This window comes from Schistocerca nitens, chromosome 1 (genome assembly GCF_023898315.1).
Source record: "Schistocerca nitens isolate TAMUIC-IGC-003100 chromosome 1, iqSchNite1.1, whole genome shotgun sequence".
In the NCBI taxonomy this organism is placed as follows: domain Eukaryota; kingdom Metazoa; phylum Arthropoda; class Insecta; order Orthoptera; family Acrididae; genus Schistocerca; species Schistocerca nitens.
The window spans coordinates 936,675,960-936,700,550 of NC_064614.1; the positions used below are offsets into that span (position 1 = coordinate 936,675,960).

At 39.8% G+C, this 24,591-nt stretch overlaps 1 protein-coding gene across 2 annotated transcripts in view; it reads left to right on the top strand.

The window, feature by feature from the left end:
- LOC126193984 (CD2-associated protein) overlaps positions 1-24,591 on the top strand; it is an 83,369-nt gene that overhangs the window by 21,851 nt on the left and 36,927 nt on the right. For both annotated transcript variants that reach the window (XM_049932730.1, XM_049932732.1), the window contains one exon: positions 20,481-20,668. In XM_049932730.1, the coding sequence (XP_049788687.1) occupies positions 20,481-20,668 (188 nt within the window). The remainder of the gene's footprint in view (positions 1-20,480; positions 20,669-24,591) is intronic.

Here is a 24,591-nt window from a genome sequence, read left to right on the forward strand (position 1 = left end):
GTCTATTAATTTCTTCTTTTCCAGCAATTAATGGTCTTTTGCCTGTATAAATCATGGCTACTATGTTCAGTTCTTTGATAACCAAACAGGCCCTCAGAACCATATAGTATTGTACTGAAGTTTGTCTGCTGCAATACCTCTAAAGAGCAGATCAGCTGGGTTTTCTGCATTAGGGCAGTATCTTGACTGTGGTGGATTCATTAGTCTTTGTATTTCTGAAAAAAAATTCACATAAACATCTTTAATTGATAAGGGTCATGTTACATCCATTCTAAGGCTACAGTTGAGTTAGAAGCGTTGCACAACCTGTGTTATGGCTTGCAGTGTTACAGAAATAATGTAGTAGTCTTGATCCAAGAAATGTTGCTAGAAATTCTATCTGTGGAAGAATTATTTTCTTGATGGGAGCTAGTCTGTTTTTGCTGCAAACTAAGTGGACTAATGTGGTGTTTCAAAGTTGTGCATCATATATAAATGACTGCACCTTATATTTTTCCTGATATGTTGGAAAATACATAATCTTCAGTGTCTTCAGAGGTCACCAACCTGTGCATGCGCGCGTGTGCGCACAATAGTGAAGTTGATAGCCTCATTTGCCAAAATCAAGAGGTAAGAGCTCATCCCATTCAGTTCCTCTTCACCGAATTTCCTGAAAAATTATTTTTTCAATGGGGAACACAGGTGACAAAAGACCCAGTGGATCTTAGAATCTAGCAGTGCTTTGGAGTACTTCATACTGAGTGGCAGGTTCAGTGAAATTGTTGACAACATTGCAATGAACTACACTGGATGTATTAGTGTGTTTCATTGGACTGCTAGTACCTCTGTGTATGTATTGTTTACAACACTTACTGACTGCTGTCCTTCAGTTTGTGGCCCACTTCAGCATTGGTAGGCTGAAGCATCCCTTAAGTACTGTAAGCGTGTATTTCAAATGTATCACTGCAAGGTAATTTTCAGCACCTGCTGCAAAATCATCCCTACACGTTTTCTGTTCGACAAGTAGCAAGGTCTTCGTGTGGTTTCAAGAAGACAGGCTGCAGGTAAGTTCAGATCCGCCAGGAGACTTTCAACTCTTCAGTGAGTACTTCCTTGGCACACACGGGGCCCCTGCCCTTCAGTACTCTTTCCTTTTCCGTGCTGCGTGTCTGTCCTTGTACTATTCTTTCTCCCTTCCCTTTGGGACCATGTCCTGCGTACAGTTCGGAAACTGAAACTTGAGAAAGTATTCGAAGACAGGTGGATTTCATTTTTGCCTTCCTCTTTTCTTGCTCTAACTTATCTTGTCCTTCACCTGCTTTAACGTTTGAGGGCTCTCCTTTTGTCTTTCTTCCTGCCTGTGCATGCGTGAAAGCTGGCTCATGTATTTCACATGTTAAGGGCAACTGGGTAATGTGTAACTCTCAGCACCCAGGTCGACAGGTAGGAGGCAAGCATATGCCCCAGTGAAGGCCAGGCCCAGGGAGAGGTGATTGCCTGATCTGTTACCTTCACAACTGCTAATTTGTTCCTGTGTTGAAGTATGGGAGGTGTGAACACTCGCCTAAGGTGGGTGTTCTCCCCTCTGTGTTACCCCAGAAGGAAGGAGTGCGCCATTGGAGATGCTGGCAATCACGAGGGATTAACCCATGATGAGTACATCAACACTGTTAATGCAACCTTTGCCTAATAAATATAAATGGAATAGACCAAAGACACGATGGATCTTCCAGTTACACCCATTACCTCGTGGCATCGTGCACAGGAGCTCAGAACTTTCCTACAGTGAACCCATTTGTCATTCAGAAAAGTGTGGATACAATTGCAGACCCACTAAAGTCCTGCACTCGTTTACTCAATGGAACTTTGCTTCTGCAGACAGACATTGGTTTTCAAGCCCAAAAACTGCTTAAAGCTATGATCCTCCACGGTGACCCAGTTTGTGTAGAGGCTCATTGAACACTGAATTCTTCACATGGTGTCATAAACTCTCAGCTGCTTGATGGTATGACTGAGGGAGATATATATCATCATCTTTCTGATCAATGCGTAGCTGCATTCCACCAGGTTATGAAGAAGGTTTATGCAGAAGTAGTGCCTACCCGCATCCTTCTCTCAGTGTTTGATCAAGTAGAGGTCCCATCAAAGATAAAGGCAGGCTCTGAAGTTATCATCAGGTCCTACATGCCAAAGCTAACTCATTGCTACCAATGCCTGTATTACTACCATACATCCACATGTTCTGTAGAAACAAAGCCAAATATGCAACTACTGGCAAGGATGTTCATGAGGGAGATTGCCCATCTACTTCTCCCCACTGATCAACTGCACTGGCAGCCGTGCCGCTGTATTCCATGAATGCCCTGTGTACCATGGTGAATGAGCCAATCAGGAGATCCAGGTGAAGGAGAAGGTGCCCTTCAATGATGCTCACAAAAGTTAGCTAGTAGATACCCTTGGATATCACTATCCAACAGTTACAGTATCGTTGTTGCTGCATCTTGACTCGTGGACGAACCATAGGTTACTGGCATTTCTGAAGAAACAATGGAATAGGATCCTCCAGCCTCAGAAACGTGTAGTTGCATACAGCTGAAATCTGGCACTGGCAGCCCAGCCCCTATCATCTAATATGGCTGTCTTCCAAAGAACATTTGTTGCATCAGATGACCGAGGGCTGACTTAGAGCTGCTATTGCGATCAGTCACCATTTGTTTTATGCCTCCAAGGATTGAAATTACGCCCTCAAGACTGCTTTGACTTCTTTCACTTCACTCCAGTACATGTCAACCATCCGTCCGAGGAAGGAACTCCAGCTCATGGGGAGTCGTGGCGCTCATTCCAGATGACATCCATTGCCAAACCATTTCATTGACAACTCGGCTACAAGCTGTTGCTGTCCATCTTAATCTCCCCAATTGTACCTTTTCTTTTTGTAATTTCTACATACCCCGTCATCTGATCTCAACAGGGCAGACATACTGCAGCTTACCACTTGGCTCCCTCAACCCTTTTTGCTACTTGGTGACTTCAGTGCCCACTATCCTATTTGGAGCTCTCTGAGAACCTGCCCGAGAGGCTCTCTCCAGGCAGATATTCTCAACCAACGTGATGTCATTTGTGTCAACATTGTGAACCCACATTTCTTTCAGATTCTACACACACACACACACACACACACACACACACACACACACACACACACTCTCTCTCTCTCTCTCTCTCTCTCTCTCTCTCTCTCTCTCTCTCTCTCGCCAGGACCTTCCGTTCTGCAATTCACAGCTTGCCCACTTAGAGTGGTCCGTCCACTTGGATACATACTCAAGTGACCGTTTCCCATGTTTAATTTGTCTGGTAACTCGTGTCACATCTGTGCAAAAGACCATCTGGCAGCTTTCTAAAGATAACTGGAGTATCTACTCTTCACTGACAACCTTCAACGAGCAATATTTCCACAGCAGTGATGACCCGGTGGAGCACCTTACAAATGTTACCCTTACCGCCATGGAACATTCCATTCCCCAAACCTCTTTCCTACTGCGACATGTCCCAGTTTCCTGATGGACTGAGGAATGCCACAACGCGGTTCACACATGAAGACGTGTTCCATGTCTTTGAAGGCCATATCACAAAGAAGAACTGTATTCCTTACAAAAAGTTTAAAGCAAAGAGTCATCACATTATCAGATATAGCAAAAAATCTAGATGGATCTCTTACTAATTTTTGTAACCCTTTTACTCCCTGTTCTGTTCGGAGTACCCTTCATCAGCTTTCTGGAAACAAGGTACAGCTCCTGATTCATGGCCTGGCTATAGTCAATGATGTCATTGTGGACCCTATTGAGATTCCAGCACCATGGGTCAATACTTTAGAGAGATCTAACTGTGCCTTCCTACCTCAGAAATGGGCGGAGAAGACTCGGGGGATATCTTTCCCTTCTCAGAATCATGAGTGCTACAATATCTTTTTTGCTATGAGGGTGCACGAACAAGGTTTCACATGATCATCATCATCATCATCATCATCATCATCATCATCATCATCATCATCCTCTTCCTCCTCTCCTGACAATATTCACATTCAGATGTTGCAGCACATCTCTCTTGACAGCAAGCACTTCCTTCTTTGTACATATAATCATATGTAGAGGGATGGTGCACTTCCCAGACACTGGCACAAAGCCACTCTAATTCCCATACCCAAGCCTGGAAGGACATCTTTCAGCCAGCTACTGCGCGATTTCCCTGACAAGCAGTGTGCGCAAGGTGATGGAACGCATGAACAGTGGTCAGCTGGTATGGTGGCTTGAGTCACAGAATTTTCTAACAAATGCGCAATGTGGATTTCGTAAGCACTGCTCTGCAATTGATTATCTCATTGCCCTGTCAACCCATATTACGAACAATTTTCTGTGGAAATGCCAAGACTGTAGCTGTGTTTTTTGATTTGGGGAAGATTTAAAACAGCTGCTGGAGGACGGGCATTCTCTGTACAGTGTACACGTGGGGCTTCTGAGGCTGCCTGCCCCATTTTATTTGGAAGTTTTTAAAGACCAGGTTTTAAAGGTACTTGTGGTTTCAGCTTTGTCAAACACTTTTATTCAGGAGAAAACGAGATGCTTCAGAGCTCTGTGCTGAGTGTAGCCCTATTTGCCATAGCAGCTGATCCTATCGTGGACTGTCTCCTGCCAGGCATCTCAGGCGCTCTTTTCATCGAAGACTTAGAGATCTACTGCAGCTCTCAACAGAACTGTTTACTTGAGTAATGACTTCAACAGTGTCTCGACTGTCTTTTCTCATGGAGCATCAACAACGGATTCCACTTTTCCTCTGAGAAACCTCTTTATTTGAACTTCTGGTGGCATAAGGAGTTCCTTCCACCATCCTTACATCTCAGTCCTGTTGCTTTTTTGTTCGTCAAAACCACAATTCTTGGGGCTCATGCTTGATAGGAAACTCTGTTGGTCATCCTGTACCTGATCTCTAAATATCCTATGCACTTTAAATGGTACTTCATGGGTGATACCAGTCTCTTGTCTGATCAAAACTGGACTGTGTACCTCGTTTACTCATCTGCATGACCATCTATTTTGCACCATCTCAACACAATCAACCGTAGAGCCAAACATTTGGCTGTTGGGTCTTTCTACACTAGCCAAGTTATGAGTCTCTATGCCGATGCTGCTGAACTACAGCTGTCAACTGATGTTACACATGCTGTCTCTTCTATACCCAACCCTCTATCCTATGTGCCCTTTTTTTGATGACTTCCTTGACTGCCAATAAGGAAAAATTGCAGCTTTTTTGTTGCCTCCTGAAGTTTGCCTCTGTATACTGCTTTGGAAGCTTAATCTTAAGTTACCAGCCACATTCCTGATGGGTGAGAGCTCTTCACTGCCTTGGCTTCATGCAGAGGTCCATGTTCATCTGGGACTTCAGTTCTTAAGGACAGTACCCTAGATGTGACTTATTGCAGTAAGTTTCTCAAACTTTGCACGCAACTTGGAGGCAGCACCTTCATCTACACTCGTGGCTGTAAGACTGACCATGGTGTTAGATGTGCCTTTGTCATTAGCAACAAACATTTTAGATACTGACCTCTAGAACAGTGCTCAGTTTTTCGTGTGAAGCTTTTGGCCCCTATCAGGCCACCCATTACATCCAACAACACACTTCGCAATTGTGTATTATGTTCAGATTAATTTAGTGCCATCCAGAGCCTCTGTGGGTTATACTCATACCACCCCTTAATACAAAAAAATCAAAATTCTTCCACACACCTGCCAATGATGGAGCCATCATGATGTTCATGTGAGTATCTGGTCATGTCGAGGCATCAGGAAATGAAGCTGCCAATGCTGCTGCTGCTGCTGCTGCTGCTGCTGCTGCTGCTGCTGCTGGCAAGGCTGTAGTTTAGTTACGTAGACCTGTTAGCTATTCTGTCCTTTCAGATGATCTTTGTGTTGCCACACAAAGGAACATCGTGTCACTCTTGAGATGAACACTGATCTCTATATGGGAATGAACTCCGGAAAATTAAATCCTCCCTATGGCTTGGACAACTTCATCTCACCCCTCTAATTGCGAGGAGATACTTTTAGCTAGGCGGCACAATTGGACACTATAATTTCAGTCACAGTAATTTGTGAAGTGGGGAGCCCGCACCACTCTGTACTTACTGCAACCAACTATTGACAGTGTGCCATTTTCTGACCCCATGTCAATTTTGTAGCAATTTAAGTTTTCATGTATGTTTACCATCTGAATTATAGCAGATACAGCATGAGCCTTTGATCACATTTGACTTTTTATTCGTCATAGTAATGTGGCAAAGGAAATTTAATTTTCAACTGCTTGAGTAACCTCCTCAAAGGGAAAGTGATTGTTTCCAGCTATACCCATTCTCCAGTCGATCAGGCTCTGAGTATTAATCACTTTAAATTCATTCAGTAATTGACTGTTTTAAGTTAAGACATGGGCGCTTAGGACCACAGTAGTTTTGCACCCTAAAGCAGTAACAAACAAACAAATGTAAGTCTGTAACGTAATCAGGTGATGCAGTATGTAACCCTTTCACCAGTCATAACACAGTTTCCTTGTTGATCTATGACTATTTTTTTCTTTTTAAGAAAAGAAGCAGCTTATGAGATCTGTCTTTTTTGTGAGGAAGTAACTAGAGAAATGTTTGCTTCATATTGGCAATTAAGGCTACCCCAGATATAGACAGAATCTCAGTAATACTGAAAGAATGTCGGGAAGCAAATTAGGACCCATATCTAAAGAGCCATTCAGTTAATGTATATTCTTCTCGCATGAAGAAACCATCAAATACATGCTCCATTTGATAAGCATTAATTTTGTTTTTCTTTTTGTCCTTTCTTTCTTTATTGCATGATGGGGCAGATAAATTGTCACTCAGTGTCTGTCTAGTAGATATGACCTCCACAAGTCCTTTTTTTTATGTCAAAAATTTGCAGGTTGTGATTGTGTTTCAGGTTGCTGTCCTTCATAAATTTTTTCTCCTGTGAAATAAATCTCTTCGCTATTTGCTGAAGAGTACAAGGCACCATAACATTAGGGTATTCCTTCTTTTATCTTTGCTGCAGTATGTTGTTGAGAAATAGTACAGTGAGGCCAGTCACTTTGGATTTGGAGTTCCTGTTCATTCCTCTGTGATGATGATGATGATGATCATCATCATCATCATTTCTAAATTCCAGAAACATTATAGAATATGAACTGTTGACATCAACGTCTCTAAACTGATGAAATTTGCCATCACATGGTTTGCTGTGGTGCGTGACTAAGAATCAAACCTAGAGTCGAAGGTACCATTACAATGGATGAGGTTAGTTGAATAGGAGGAGGATAATCTCCAGTGATTTTAGAGTAGCGATCTTCTCCGTTAAGGATCTCGGTGCGAAGATCTTCTGCAGCATCCTGCATGTTTGCTAACTGAAATCTCGGGGTGCACACTCATTTTCTTATATAGAGAGGTACAGTTGCATGTGCGGCAAATGTGTGTGTGCTTTCAAATATAGTTACAGATGAAGTGGAATTTGTCCAGATTTCCTTTAGAGTGAACTTGTAGATGGCATTTCAAAAGCACTGACCGATACGTTGCTATGTTCTATAGTTTCAAAGTCCATTTTACCAATAAGGAAGTTGGAAATGAAGCTTTAGTGACTGCTGCTATCCAGAAAGTGACATGTAAGTCTGCTTAATTCTCCATTTGCCTGAAAATAAGTAAAATATGGTGAACTTACTGGGGGTAACTTCTTGAAGATGAAAGTGAAGATAGCAGTCTCAGTACAGCTAGCTTTGTGATGATGGTTTTGTACTTGGAATGCAATACTGTGTCCTTCTTACTTGTGTTTGTAGCATTGTGACCTTGGTTTAAACATGTAAGACAATTGGATTGCTTTAACTTATATCTTGTTGGTTGTCTGTCACTGTGTTCCAATGAGTGCAAGGTTCACAAAAAAACCAGTACACTTGAGATTTTCAGAAGTTTTTAGCTTGCTTTGAATTAATGTGAAGTGAAGTGTTGCTGTAGTGAGTGTGAAGTTAAGCAGATGATAGATATTCTCCATGAATATTTTGTGCAGTAAGAGCACTTTGAACTACTTCTTCAAAAAAGTTCTGTAGTTTCAATGCATCTCCTTATAATATTTTGATTCCTCTAGCATTTGACACATTTCAGCAGGAAATGCTCACTGAGTTTTTAGAGTGAGAACTTAACTGTGTGCTGTGACATCTTCTCCTAGGGTGTGCAGTGCTTAAATATGGTGGTTTTACTCCAGTAATGTTCACTTCAGCATTTCAGTTGTCACTTATTGTACAGGTCTGGTGTATGGAAATCAGCAAGGCACACCTGTATAATGTGGTTGCTATCTCTGTACCAATTCAATAAAATTTTCTTTCTTTCCTTTGTATATGTTTGATGTTACAGCTACTCCATCTGCTAACAACTTCGGTTTGCCTGACAGATACCCTTGAAAAGAAACGTATTTGTTTACCGTAGAAAGTGATGGGTCTTTATCAGTGGCCAATTACAGCTGTTCTCCAAAGTGGAATCACATTTTAACATAACCATAAAATGACTCGAGCTTATGGCTGGAAGATTGACACTGAGATAGCATGGGGCATGTGGACACTGCAGGTGACGCGATATTCATCTGCGGTGTTAAGGCTGAAATCTTGTAATTAGTTTCTTTTGTAAATTTCTGTATAGCGCATTTAATTTTGTTTATATCTCCTTCACAGTTTGGCACATTTACACCATATTTGTTGACACAGAGAAACTTGAGAATAGCATCATCCAACCATATAAGTTTCTCTGAAGTGTCTTAAAGATGGTCCTGTAAGGTGTTCAAAATCATCAAATGGGCTTTCTATAGTAAATCCACAAAATCACGTAGCATTAGACCTCACCTTAGTTTGCTTTCTTTTGAAGCTTGCTAGCTGGTTTTCTAAGTAGTTTGGCTGGCAGTATGTCTTACTAAATACTGCTATCACAAAATTTTTACAAGTGTGCTTGTGACTGACTAAGACTTCTGACAGAACATAAATGTAAAATGAATTGTACCTTCCTTAACAAAAGAAGTGCTAATGCCAAATCTTTCCAAATTTGCAATACAGAGCAAAGTTCTTGAATCGTTCTGTAGACATGCTTTTGAAGCAAGAAGTTCATGTGATGGTATTGTATTGGAATGGACTTACCTTGTGATGTCATCTCTTGTTTCCAGCAGCATGAAGTGAGCCATTAATCACAGAAATCTTGCAGGAAATAGTAATATCTACATGAAGTTTTGGTACCAGAAAATTAGACACATGACACTATTATTTCAGTATCATATTTTTTTTCCTCTCTTCTAAAAGGCTTATATATCATGGAGCATACAATGTAGAGCAAGTCATAGGCAATAAGTCTCATCAGTGTGTCAGTAATTATTACAAATATCAACACACAACAAATGCAGTACTTTTGAGAGATTAGGCCAGTGCAATGTTTCAGCAGTTACATGCTGCCTTTTAATTTAATGTCTATAAAACCCACTCCACATTAGTCTGACAACTGCGATCAACTGCTTCTCTCCAGTAAGCACTTCAGAGAATTGCTCTTAAATTTTTGTTCTCCAACAAATCTTCTGTGTAAGTTGCACAATCCTAAGAATGCACACAATTGTTTTTGACAGTTCAGCCTCAGAAAATCATTAACTGCTTGTTATTTCTCGGGATCTAGCTTTATTTTTTGAGATGTGATTTCGTGTTCAAAAATATTTTGAAGCAAACATTCTAGCAAGTTAAAATCTTTATCCATGCTGCATGGCCGTTAATGTATCATCTATGTACCTTCTAATCTCTCTCCATAGTTAATCACCCAGCTCTGCATCAAGCATTTTTACAAATATGGTGACTCAAATGTTTAACCCAAATGGCTACACTTGGTATTGGCTACAGTTCCCCTCATACAAAAATATGTTGTATATTGCCTTGACTCTTCTGCCAACTGACTATCTGATAATACCCTGCTATTGTGTCCAAGCTACTACAGCTTTTAGCCCTGTCGAATTTCTACAATACCTTGTCTAGGGTTTCTGGCTGATCCCTGTGTGGCTCAAAGATTTGATTTGATTTGCTTTGCAACATCAGTAACTAGACTGATTCTGCTGATTTTTCTTCTCTGTGAGAGAAAAAGTGATCATTGTACTGATTGGATCATCATTCAGTTACTCCTTCTAATTATATACACTGTAATCCATTCTCCATGGTGGACTTCTTAGCCTGTAACATTGGATACTACTTTGTGTAGAATGGCTTATTAGGTTTAATCTTAAGTGTGAATGAGAAACTTTTTTTTTTTTTTTTTTTTTTTTTTTTTTTTTTTTTTTTCAAAATGGTTTCATTGAAAGGGCATTTGTATGTTTGATGACTGACTATCGTATCTTACCTGCTGTTCCTGATTCTATTCGTGTTGCTGTTCCAATTTCCTTCGTGCTTTCTTTGCATTCATCTAATGGTAATTCTCTCCACTAATGTTTGTTTCAATCATCTACAGCTTGATAACATTGTTTTATTTGTGGTGTGCTATTTGAAAGACTCCCTATTAATATTACAATGTTTGTTAGTAACCAAAATAGCAGTCTAGTTTTAATTTTGATGTGATGGAGACCTAACAGATAAGTACTAACCAGATGTAGCTGTTTCAGGAGTTGTTTCTAATCTGGATGCGGCTGCTCAGTAGTGTTCACATGATGGTAAAGGGTTCTGCAATAATCAATGCAAATATATTTTCCACTGTTTGACTTGTGACCAGTACTTTTGATGCAAAATGTGAATACATGGCACACTGTAAACCTTTATGAAACACTTCTCAGAAATATCATTTGTCATATATTGGTAATGTTTTGCTGAGGTTGAACCCATGGCGGCGGTGACTCATGTAACCGGTATGACACAACAGCTCCATTGTATTCAATGGACTTCACACTCACACTCTGAGTCTTCCATTCTTATGGCTAGCTTCAACTAAAAATCCATTTGTCTACCATCAATGTGTGCAAGTCAAAAATGTGTTATCATTGAGTAAGGGATTGTGGACCCCTTACGTGTTCCCTTCTCATCATGCATTGTTGGCTAATTTCTTCTGGTAATTTGCTTCAGTGGTCAGATTAAATTATGTAGTACAACATTCCCCATCTCAACATATTTGTGTTGAGCTCAACTTGAATTTCCACTAACCATTGGAGGTACACCAAACCCTGGTACCAGAAAAAGTACCTCATATTTCTTCTAGCCTTTTTTCAACATCTAACTGCATGTGACATCTAATAGATTTACTGATTCCTCCAAAATTGTTACTCACTCCAATACACACATGGGTAGACTAGGTATATATATATATTTTTTTTTTTTTTTCAAAAGTAGTTAGTGTTGAAGATTTAAGGCTATACACACAGCTTCTTGAGTCTAGAAAAGCATGTGCAACATTAATGCAAATTTTAAAATCTTATTACTGGTGGGTTAACATTGATTTCCATTTCTTCAGCCAACAACTCCTCTTGCTCATTGCTACGTGTTTTCTTCTTCATTACATATATTTCATTCTCAGCAATACCACTGAGGTTCCAGAACAGGGCTCATTTAGAAGACATCTGGTATTCTGGACCATGCATCATTTTGTTACTCTGATCATGGTTCAGTCTTCCTCATATTGGTTGCTGTCATCAAAACTTCTAATTTTTTTGTCGTGTCCTTATTCATTTCCAGATGTGTTTGGCATATCTCTGTTGTTGCTCCTACATCCTTTATGCCAGTGATTTGCAGGCACTATCCCATTGTTATTCAGCCTATAATATTACCTTCTGTGTACTCTTCTTTGATGTTTTACTCCTTCCTTCTGGAGCATAAAGAATTACTTCAGTCACAATTTGGTCAAGAACCTTTCTTGGTTTTGTTAAAAGTTTCGATAATGACTTGTATCACCCTTTCTTGTATGTGTAATACTAATGTATTTATCACCCAGTATATTACAGTATATTCCAAGTGTCTAGATATTTATTTCATTTGCACTTCCTCTCCAGGAATAACACTTTGCACTTGGTTATAAGGCTGGTTACTAATTGAACTTAATGTGATAACTTCGTTCCTATTGCTACTAATTGAACTTAATGTGATAACTTCTTTCCTGCTCAACCAATGTTTGGTTAGAAATGTGGCTTCAAAATTGGCCTACACGAACTACCCCCCCCCCCCCCCGCCCCCTTCCAATCCACTCAGCCTCCCTCTCTGCCTCTCCCCCTCAGTTATATATTCCAAGAATTAGCTATATAGTTATGTATTATTCTGGCCACCTATCTGGCAGCACACCTTCAAAGCTGCATACAGACTCTGTTGCAAGAAATGATACTTCCTTTATTGAGGAACACAACATGAACATTCTGCCGTTTGACTGAATGCTTCAATATTCATTGATTTCAAACTATCATGATTTGAACTTAATAGCCATTGTCAAGGGCAAAGGTAAAAAGACCACATAATGTCAGATATGTCTGGATATTGAGAGTGCATGTCACACCTCTGTTCCGGACATCATAAACACAGCACAGTGTGATACAACATTTCTCCTGTGCACAGAGCCAGCTGTACTACCTATGTTTAGTTTGTAGTCACATCCTGTAATATGAGAACTGGTGTATGTGACCAGATATATGGTACAGTAATTCGGTGGTGATACGTCCTTCACACTTGATAATGATTAAAAAGCTGAAATCACGATAGTGTGAAATAAATGAATTAAGACATACGATCAAATGGCAGGAACTTAATTCAAAAAGTGCACCTGTATGTACTTTACATTTTGGATTAAATTTATTCAGAATGATTTTGCTAAGAGAATACTCCTGTGGATCTGGCCATGTTACTTTGTTTACTGTGGTGGCAGTTTTCAAAACCTTTTGTTCCAGTTTGTGGATGCTAATTACTAGTTACTCTTGTTGTTATTTAAAATACCTTTTAGTGAAACTTTCATTTTTAATCTGCATCTGAACCAGTTTGAACTTCATGATGCTTGATTTTACTTGCTCTTCATTGTAGATTATGACTTCAGATTAGAGTTTTGAGAATTTGACGGCATGCTCAGTACTTATGTGTTCTACAGCTGCTTGCTCCTCCTGTTTCTCAGTGTTTACAATGAACGCTGTCTTCTGATTCATATTGCTTCCTATCTTGTTCTTTCTCTGAATTTTTGACAGGATCTTCCTGCTTCCTCTGCAGTTTCAGCATAGCTTTACTTCAGTTACTGTATGTTTTGCTTCTTGCTGCATGTCAATTCCTGAAACCTCTGGAATTTACTTTGTGTGCTGCTATGACCACAGCAATGGTTTGCAAGTCAAATGTCACCTGTCTTCTCTGCTGTCATGTTGTTCTTATCTTGGTATTCCTTTCCTCCCCCTTCCTGCCATGATATGCTGCCTGTTCACATCTGGCATGTTACAATTTCCCACCTCACAAGTATTGTCCATCAGTCCATTATCAGTTTTACTACATCAAAAACACCAGTCTGTCTCTTCTGATTTCATTTCTATGTCCAATTTATGCAATGGAATCTTCACTTTGTTACTTTGCACTTTTATGCCATAATTACTTTTGCAGTAATGCGATGCTGTACTAACAATAATCTTATGATGTCACACAGTTCATACAATAAGTTAAACAATGGAAAATCCCTGATGGAATGTAACAATATTATGAGAAGGAAAGTTGCTACTCACCATATAGCAAAGATGCTGAGTTTTCAGATAGACACAATAACAAGACTCTCACAATTGTAGCTTAACAATAGACAGACATTTGTGTGCGTGCGCGACCCTCCACCTTCCCAAAACACACACACACACACACACACACACACACACACACACACACACACACACACACGCAAACAGACAAGACTGCAGTCTCAGGCAACTGAAACCACACTGCACACGTATTGCCCCAACTCTTACGGGATTCAGTAAGATTGTCTGCTGAGAGTAATGAGTGTAACGGGCAGGGGCACTACAAATGTGATGTGTGGACATTAAGTTTGTAATGTGGATCTCACGGGGAGTGTGCAAGGGGTAAATCCCTGCAGTCACACTATCCTCTGCGCCCTCGATAGTTCAGATGGATAGAGTATCTGCCACGTACACAGGAGATCCCGGGTTTGATTCCCGGTCAGGTCACACATTTTCAACTGTCCCCGTTGATGTATATCAATGCCTATTGACACCGTAGGGTCATGATTCAATTATCATTTCATTGAAGCATGTCATGTTTGGCAGCGTGTTCAGCAACAGGGTGGTCCGCTTGTTTCTTGGCCACAGTTTGTTAGTGACCATTCATGTGGACAGACAGCTTCTTGGTTGTCATGCCTACATATAATGCAGCACAGTGGTTGCAGGTTAGCTTGTAGACCTCATGACTGGTTTCACAGGTAGCCCTGCTTCTGATGGAATAGGTCAGGGACGGCCAATAACGCGGCACGCGTGCCGAGGTTTCACACGCGTGCAGATCACTCCCTTCTGACATCACACGTCCCCCACTACCACACCAGCTGACTGCGCGCGCATGCGCAGAACTACAAACACGCCACACGCGACAGTACATTCGCGTAAGGAACACCGCCCTGCTAGCATGTGGCTTAGTTTCATATTACGACATTTGATAATATTAAGCTCTGTACAACACATCATGTTGAGTAATACTGAATCTTTGTTGGCTGCTCGTACACCTACAGAAAAAAACAATAACGCTGGGTTTGAAACTGCATTACACCAACAATATCGTGTTTCTCACATTGTCACTCGTAAAATTCATACAACATTTAAGCTGAGTTTTAGAAACAGACTTGAAAGTAGTCTACAGCATGCAGTATGATGTGGGATAAGTGATTCCAACTACATGTGAAACAAGCAAATTTTATATTCTGGAACTACTGTACAAAATTTGCAATAACTACAATTCTCAACAAAACATATGACAAATACAACAAAATTATCACCATTAATTTAATTATTTTTGGTTCACTGTAGACATAATAAAGTACATATCCGGCACAAACTGATGGTACACAGACAAACACAAACAGTTTCTCATATTTTCGTCACTCAGATTGCCATGTAATCCTGACTTATTTAGTTTCATAATCAAAATAAACCTTTCGCACACTCATGTCAGTCAAAACACTGATATAACTTTTGCGGCCTCATTGTGGAGACGGGGAAACCCTTCCCGAGGAAAGCCTTCGCAAAATTCCTGGACATTTTTTACGTAAAAAAAATTGTCCTTTAAACGGAATTACACTGCAGATCGATCAATTCCATTTGCAAATGCACTGGAGTACTTTCAACTGAAATGGCAGAGGGTCTAGAAAATAGTTGAAAAACAGATGTCAGACTGGCAGTGTCCTGAAAACATTTAGAAAATTGTGTCTGTAGTTCCTCCAACACAAAAACGAATTTGTCAGAAGTTCCGTTCTCTCTGACTTTAGAGAGCGTAGGACAATGGGCGGTATTCATTTTCATGAGTTGTTCCTTCCACAATGTGAGTTTCTTATTAAATGCATCCACTTTTTTCATCAGATCAGGAATAAGCTGCTACTCACCTTGTAAAGTCTTATTGAGAGCGTTCAAGTGTGCAGTCAGATCAACTAAAAAGGCAAGGTCTGCAATCCATTTGGGATCTTCTAATTTTGGCTCTGCCTTTCCTTTTTCCTTCAGGAACTCAACAATAGCACGTCTTAAATTGAAAAATCTTTTGAGGCATGATCCTCGACTTAACCAACGTATTTCCCAGTGGTAAATAACATCTCTGTACTCTTCGTTCAGTTCCGTGAGAAACTGTTGAAACGGACGGTGTACTAAGCCATGCGACTTCAAAAAATGTACTATGGTGACTACCAACTTCATCATGTGCTCCAAATTTGCATACTTACCACAAAGAGCTTCTTGGTGTACAAAACAATGAATTCCATACAAATCTTCTGTCGATCGTCCTAGTTTTTTACTCATCAATGCTACAAGCCCATTTTGAGCACCTTGAATTCCTGGCGCTCCATCCATGGTGACTGAAACTAACATTTTCCAATTCAGGCCAACGGCTTCAACTGCCTCTTCAACTGCTTTTAGCAAGTCGGCACCCATCGTTGTGTGTTTCAGTGGTACTAAATCTAACAGTTCTTCCGTCACGTGCAAATTTGTGTCGACTCCACCAACATAAATCGCTAGTTGTGCTGTGTCTGAAATGTCGGTCGACTCGTCCAAAGCAATCGACTCGTCCAAAGCAATCGAGAATGCAATCAACTTGCAGGCACTATCAATTAACTGCCTGTAGACATCCGCTGCCATCCCAGCTATGCGGCGAGCTATTGTCTGTATAGAAAGACTAATTTCACTAAACTTCTTTACTTACAGTGGCGTCAAGAGTTCCGCTGCCTCAACAATACACTCCTTGATGAAATCACCATCACTGAAAGGCTTATTCGCTCTTGCAATTTTGAGTGCTATTTTGTAGCTTCCTCTTAAAGACAGGTCGCTACGTTTGGTTGCAGGCTAAAAAAGGAAACAAAAATTGAGTGAACTCTAAATTCGAATTCTAACAACAAATACGTACAAATACAAACATCAGAAACACAAAGATTTGTAAGTGGTACGCGCGTTCGGTCCGTCTCGCTGCATAACACTAAGTCTTCTTAATTCCGCCAACTTGTTCAATCTATCAACCCAAATAAATCATTAAGTCCTTTGTGTGTGGTGTTATAATGCCGTTCTATTGCAAATTTGCGGTGCCCAGCGAGTATGTGACTGCATAATAGACATTGAGAATTTTCGTTCTTCTCTTTGAAAAAATATTGCAATTCCCATTCAGCTCCGAAGGCTCGTGACGACGTCACTACCCTGCCTCTTTGTGAGCATGTGTTCCATTGCAACAACCACTTTCCTATGAATAGCTAAAAAATAGCAAGGAATAAACATGGCTGCCACTACGAATCAACTAATGCACCCTATGCCGGATGAAAAGATGTCGCATCGCACAGCTAGTCTAATGTCGCGCTGTGCTGAGAAGTGCCGTGAAAGACCGAGGAAGGCTGAGTAGTGGCGAGGTGGACCGAGCCCTGGACGGCACGCGTGCAGCACATCTGTACACGTGTGCAGTTTGGCACACCATGGCCATCCCTGGGATAGGTGATGTTAGTGACTGGACTGTAGTAGGTGGTGGTGGTGGTGGGATGTATGGGACAGGCCTTGCATCTAGGTCTATTGCAATGGTATGAGTCATGAGGTAAGATATTGGGAGCAGGGGTTGTTTAAAGATGGACGCGTATATTGTGTAGGTTGGGTGGACAGCGGAATACCACTGTGGGAGAGGTGGGAAGGATAGCGGAATACCACTGTGGGAGGGGTGGGAAGGATAGTCGGCTGGACATTTCTCATTTCAGGGTACGACAAGAGGTAATTGGAAATCCTGGTGGAGAATGTAATTCAGTTGCTCCAGAGTTAAGAGGGGAATGCTTTCTGTGGCTGGATGGTGGGACGTTGGGAGGTGATGGGGGACTGGAAAAATAAGGCACCCTCCCCACTCCAGTCTCCTCCTTACCCCCAGCCAGTCGCCACTCCCATCATGCACTGGTGCTGCTGCTCGCAGTGTGGTTTCAGTTGGCTGAGACTGCAGTCCTGTTCCAGCATCTCCTCTATATAGTGAGTAGCAGTTTTCCATCTCATATTCATAAAAAAAGTTGTCACATATGTACCACTGATCTAGACAATATCCCAAACACTTCAGGGTTCCCTTCCAAAAACACTTTATGCTGCCAAGGAAAGTCATGCTAACTAATTCTGATGTTTCGAAAGCATTTTCAATTCCTCAGCTGTTGTTATTGCAGCTTTGTCAACATAATGTGTTTTAGTGATTAAATGTTTTGAAAACAGCTTATTGTTGTCGCTGGATTGGTTCAAGTAGGCAGAAGAATCAATGTATTGCTGGTTACTGTTCAGTTCCTGCCACTATTGTTGATAAAGTCAAAGTTTTTAGCTGTCATTATCACACTCTCCTCTGAAAACCCACATCATGGCAAGGTAAGCCGGATGTAAGCTACATAATTCTTTAGAGTTAATCATAATTTAGAATCGATCTATTCACTGTTAGAGGAGCACACATCAGTTACCCATATTTAAAAAATAAGTGTCCCAAGCCCCATGAACATATAAGATTATGGTTAAAATTCCAGAATAAAATAATTAGCCTACTATATCACTAAGATATTAGAAATCTGAAAAGTACATATGTTAAATTTTACTATTTTGAGTTTATTCTTTATACATAAGCTGAACATTTCTAACAGGCCAAAGTAACATACACTCTATTAGCGAATCACAGGTATTACAATTAAGTCCATTACTAGAGACACAGGCCGAGAGTCATGCTTGGGTAGCTCATTCGGTAGAGCACTTGCAAGTGAAAGTCAAAAGTCCTGGGTATGAGTGCCAGTGTGGCACCAGTCTTAATGCCCAGGAAGTTTAATGAAAATGGCTGTTTGTCTGGAACAATAACACACAAAATTTGGTGTCCTAAATTCCAATGATGTCTCTCTCTCCTTATTAACTGATGATATTTCACACTTGATGATACAAAGCACATTAACAGAAAACTTCATAGATATTCATCACATTATAAATCTTTACACAAAATGTGCTGTTCTCATTATGTGCATGAACCATATGCTGGACCTATAATACTAACATACATCACACTCTTCCACTGAGTGAGGTGGTGCAGTGACTTCTGTCAATTTCTTTGTGTTGCTGTAAGTCAAAACTTTTATAAGACATTCTTATTTACTTATGCAGGAACCCATAATACCTCACTGTGCAGTTACCATTGGAGTTTCAGGGAGGATGAACAGCAATCAGTTGCGAATAATCTGAATTTTATTGTTGATAAATTTCAACTAAAGAACAGTCATCATTGGTGTTACAAAAAAAACAATACAAAAGGCTAAAAAAGCAGTAAAGTAACAGTGCTTAGCAACCAATGTCACACAGCCATACAAGGTAAATGTAAAACACACTGTACTATAAAAAACAGTGTTGTCACATTAACAAAAAATTCAGGTACATGTAGACCACACTGAACACACAAATACATGTAGAAATTATTACAAAAGATACAGGCAGTGAAACCAAGGTGGTCAAAGTCTAATACAAAACCGGACCTGCTGTTCAAAAAAAGAATGCAATGGTCTCACTGCATCATATCTGAAAATTCGTGCCGTCTATATGAGCATGCCATTAATTATCAGACAAAACAATTTTACTGTAAACAAATTAGACAAATCAGTTGGCATTTATTACATGAGAGTATGCATGTAATATTGTAAAATTTTAATTGATTTTTAACTGTAAAATAGGTGAATAATTAAAATTAAAATTCATCTATTTTCAGTTTTAATTGTTAACCCATTTTATGGTTAAAATTCAATAAAAATATCTCCATATTCTTTGTTGTAGTAAATGGCCACTAATTTGTGTAATTTATTTCCAATAATAAGGTCTGTTTTTGACGTAATGCCCTTATAGAGAGCATGAATGTTTGGATATGACAAATGAGAGGCTGTTGCAGTCTTTTGTAAGCAACAGCTTCAGTTCTGTACTAGACTTCAACCACTTTGGTCCACTGTCTGTATCTTTTGTGATGACTGCTATAGGTTTTTCCATATTCAAATTGTGATCTTATGCACCTGAAATTCATGTCAATGTGACCACATTGTGTGTTTCATGGTATGTTGTCTTCTACGTACACCTTGTACGGTTGTGTGACACTGGTTGTAAGCACTGCAGCTTCACTGATTTTTTTGTCTTTTGTACTGTTTTCAGCACTTAAGATGACTGTTCTGTACTTACACTCAATCTGCAATAGCATTCAGATTGTTCACAACTGATCACTGTTATGCCTATTTTCTTTTGTATCAATATTCTGAAAAGGAAAGTTGCTACTCACCATATAGCAGAGATGGTTAGTCACAGACAGGCACAACAAAACGATTTTCACACTTAAAGCTCTCAGCCAATGGTTTTTGTCAACAGGTTTTACTGCCTTCTGTTTACTAACTCCCTTTGGATTGTCCTTGTGATATAGTAATGTTTCATTATATTGTTTTTACATGCTTTTCTGCACTTACTGAATGCAAGATCTAGCTTGTAAAAAGTAAAGTATATAAATGTTAGTGAAAAACGTGAAGATGACTATTCACCACATAGTTAACGGATTTAGCAGTTGGCATTCACTTAAACAAGTCAGAAATGTGCCTGTCAACCAATCAGCACCTCCCTTCTTATTCCTTTACATGAATTCTGGAAGAGGACTTTCTACTATCATATAAATACCTATCTGGCATTAGTGCAAACTGCGACAGATTGGAAATGTTCTGAAACATTGTATACATCTTCCTTATGTTTCAGTTAAAGAAATCTGTCGAGTACTCTTTCCTTATGAAGCAGCAAATGATGATGAACTCACTCTGAAGGAAGGTGATTTAATCACACTCTTGAGCCGTGAAGTGCAAGACAAGGGATGGTGGAAAGGAGAACTTAGAGGTCAGATTGGTGTGTTCCCAGATAATTTTGTTGAAGTCATTCAGCAGGAGGAGGTAACTATTTTTCTGCTTGTTATATTTGGTATAATTTTAAGATCACACAGTTTTTATTAAAATTTGATGAAAATTGTATGTATTAACTTTTGCTGGTCACAGATAGGAAGGCAACAATTTAATTTCAAGATCTTAATATAATGTCTCATTTTATTTCTCAAAAAATTATTTAATAGATGTCCTGAGCTCCCCTTTTTAAAACTACTTCATTTTGTGCAAAAAAGGGGTGTGCGCTTACTGCAAACAAATCAGAGCATGCACTTGGATCGTTAATGCTTTAATACTAAATTATGTGATAGGTTCTCCAAACTCATAATTTCCAGGACAGTTGATAGAAGAAACACTCTCAGCTGTTGAAAATGCTGATTCCTTTTACAGGAAGGAGAAGGGAAATTGTTAAGTTAAATTTACATATTTACATATATATTTTTTGTTGAATGTGGAGGGAGGGTGCAGGTCAGTCAAATTTCAGGCTAAGAGGGACTCATATTTTTTCATAAGTTATTTTCTATAGCAGTGATTTTTATTTTGTTTAGTAAATGTTCCTTATTCCTTTGTTTTGTGATGTTACTTTGTTCCACTATACCGTTCCTTTGCTTCACAATTGTGCTGTTTGGCTACTGTTCTTCATTGGTTGGCTTTGGTTTTCAGCTGCTTCTCCCTCCACCCTCCCCCTTGCCCCCTCCCCCTTGCCCCCTCCCCAGTGGAAATTGTTTCATGATGGTTTGGTTGTCTCACTTTCATTTTCTTTATTTGAAGATTACTTTCTTTGACTTATTTTCATTATTCAGTGATATTTCCATTTTCCAGTTGTATTACTTATGTTGCTTATTGGAGCAGAACTTTCTTTGTTCACCGTTCCTTCCTGCTGACAGTGTTACTGTTCAGCAGTTTTCATTCTTTTTTGTCACCACTGTTTTTGTTGAATCTTCAGTTTCATCACGCACCATAACTCTTCACCTTTTTTCATACTGGGCACCTTCATTTTTTTAATCCTATACTTCAATACATGACCCTTGTTACTGAAGATTGATATGGTGTGTGCACCCTAGTCCTTCTGACAACTTGAATTCTGGGACACTTACCAGTGGGGAGTCTGAAAGTCTGTGGAGGAATGGCAGACCATTCTTCCTCAAAGATCGAAACCAGAAAAGATGATATATTGATCAATGGGGTCAGGAACAAAGTTGATAGTCTAACTCATCCCTAAGGTGTTCAACTGGGTTTGGGTAGGGACTCCAGGCAGGTCAAATAATTCCAAAAATGTTACTGTCAACAAACCATTGCCTCACAGATTCTGCTTTATGACAGGGTGTATTGTCAAGCTGATACAGTTGATCACTATGCCCAAACTGTTTCTCTGCAGTATGTCCCAGAAAGTGCTGTAAGACCTGTTAATATCCTTCATTTTTTGTTTCCTTAAGTGCAATAAGGGGACCAGATCATAATAAAAAAGAACACTCCCATATTGCAACACCACTACCACCACCCTCAAACATGGCACTACACATGATGGCAAGTAACACTTGCCAGACTTTGTCATACCCAAATCTTTCCTTTGGATTGCCACAGGGTATTGCGTGATCCATCAGTCAAAATCACTTGTCCAATGGCATCGCTCTTCACACCGTCTCAAGTGTCATTTAGATTAGACTGCAAAAATATGTAGCTTATGAAGAGCTGCACAACCATTGTTCCTCACTGTTACCAACTCTGTCATTGTGCTAGCTGGTTTAGTGGCACTGTTTTGGAGCTCAAGTGTAAGTCCTGCTACTGAGTTAAACATTTTACAACCACCCTTCTCAATGTTTGACAGTCACTGTCTCATAGAATGCGAGGTCTACTTTATCTTGGTTTAGCTGTGGTTCTTGCTTTGCATGTTCTCTTCTCTATTACATCACCAACAGCCAGCTTGGGCAGCTTTATAGTGGTTGATAGTCCTAATGGAGTTGTTACTAAGGTGACATTGAATGACATGACCAAGTTCAGTCAGTGAGCTCTCCTGAGTGACCCATTCTGCTGTTACCGCTTATCTACTGATAACACAGTATTCTCTGCCTCATTTTGTACTGGCAGGTCCACCTTTCAGGACATCTAGTGGTCAATTTGCATTACACAGGGATGTCCAGATACTTTTGATCAGATAGTGTATTTTGCAAATGTGCTGTCACCATAGAAGAGCTGCGGTCTCACATACTTTTATTCCAAAAGTATTTGGCATTTTGTACCAGCTCTCTGTAAAAGTGTAATATCCAGCTGGCGTAGTCCATATCAATTCAGGCAAGCTAGGATGAAATCTTACCTTCATAGTCTCGGATGTTACTAAATTTAGAATATGTTAAAATGGTTGAAGTAAAGAATATGTATTTTTTTCTCCAAATAAATTTCTGCTCCAAGATACAGCCCTCCAAAGACGACACTGCGCGTACAGTTTTGAAGATTCCAATTTTGAAAAAAATTCTAAAATGCAGGGCCTCTGGAACAGTTCTAGATATTTTTGGAGGGTTTTTTATTTGAAAGATAATTGCTTTATGATTACAAAGAAATGCTCCATTTGGACTTGTCTGTCAAAGTTCTTTTACTATAGCATTCTGAACTTCTTAATAATTTATGGAAAAAACTTTTTTCAAAAATGCCAATCCATAATTTTTTTCTGTTGGTTAGTGCCATATAGTTCTGCATTCCCTGAAAAGGAGAGCTTCCACTGCTAGATTGAAAACTTATATAAACAATTGAAATTTTTCGCCATTATCACATAAGTCTCATAAAAATCAAAACCTAGCCTTAGTTAACATAGTTTTGAAAGATATGTAAGAGACGAATTTTTCAAGTGTTTTAAATGGTTCCAAACCTGTATGTGAAAGGTCCAAAGACTTAAAGGTTTCAATTTATACTACTTCTGTGCACTCTGTTATGTGCTGAAATTAGTCACGTCAATGAACTAAAAATGTGTTCCACTGCTTCAGTATCTTCCTTTTATATAGTGTGATGCCATCCTGTTGAAGCAGTAGGACTGGAGCACTTACAGTCTTCAAAACATTGTGAACAGGAAGTGAGCACTGATGGTGGTGGTGGTGCTGTTCTTAATGTGGAAACCTATATCCAGCAGCTGGTCCATGTGGTAGCATAAAGTTCACTACAATTTTGTTTAACTCACAACTGGTATCTACAATCTCTGCAATCCACCAGTTAGTCATACATACACACCACAAACATCCCCCTTCTCAGGTTGTGAATCTTAATATTATCTTGCTGTTTCTGAGGTGTTGGCTGAACGAACAAAATTTCTTCTTTCTTGCTCTTTAAAGTGTGTGCAATATTAGTTTGCCCATCACTTTAAGTCCAAAAATGTGCCTTCTGAATTCCGTTCACAGGAGTAATTTGTTTGGACCATTCTTCTTTTTTCTGCTCATGGAATTCTTAGATTTCCTCATTGTGCAAAAGAATGAGGGCTTTAAATGTGTAAGATTTCACGACTTTCATAAAATACTCAGAATTCTAAATTGCAGCTGTACTTAGTCTGGAAAGATTGTTTTGTGGCATGGTGCTTCAGCAGGCCTCCTACACCATCACAAGGCCCCTTCCTGTGACCAGTAGCACTCGTATACCCAGTCAGTTGGCACAAGCTACTCAATTCAAAGAACTGGTAACGATCTTTAAAGTGACTAAGAGCACCATCAGAATGATGATGATCTTCTCTGCCTGTGTTTGCAGTTGAAGAATTTTGTGCATTGCTAGCAAAGCATGTGCTGAGTCATGTCATGTGTCATCACTTATAACTCCAACACTTGTGGTCATGTTTTGAAAAATGTCACTCCTGCAAAAATTGAAACTTGGTGATTACTCCAATGGTATCCGTGTACTTCTTGTGGGAGAGTTACAGACCAGTTCTCAGCAAAATCACAGTGAATCACTAAACATTG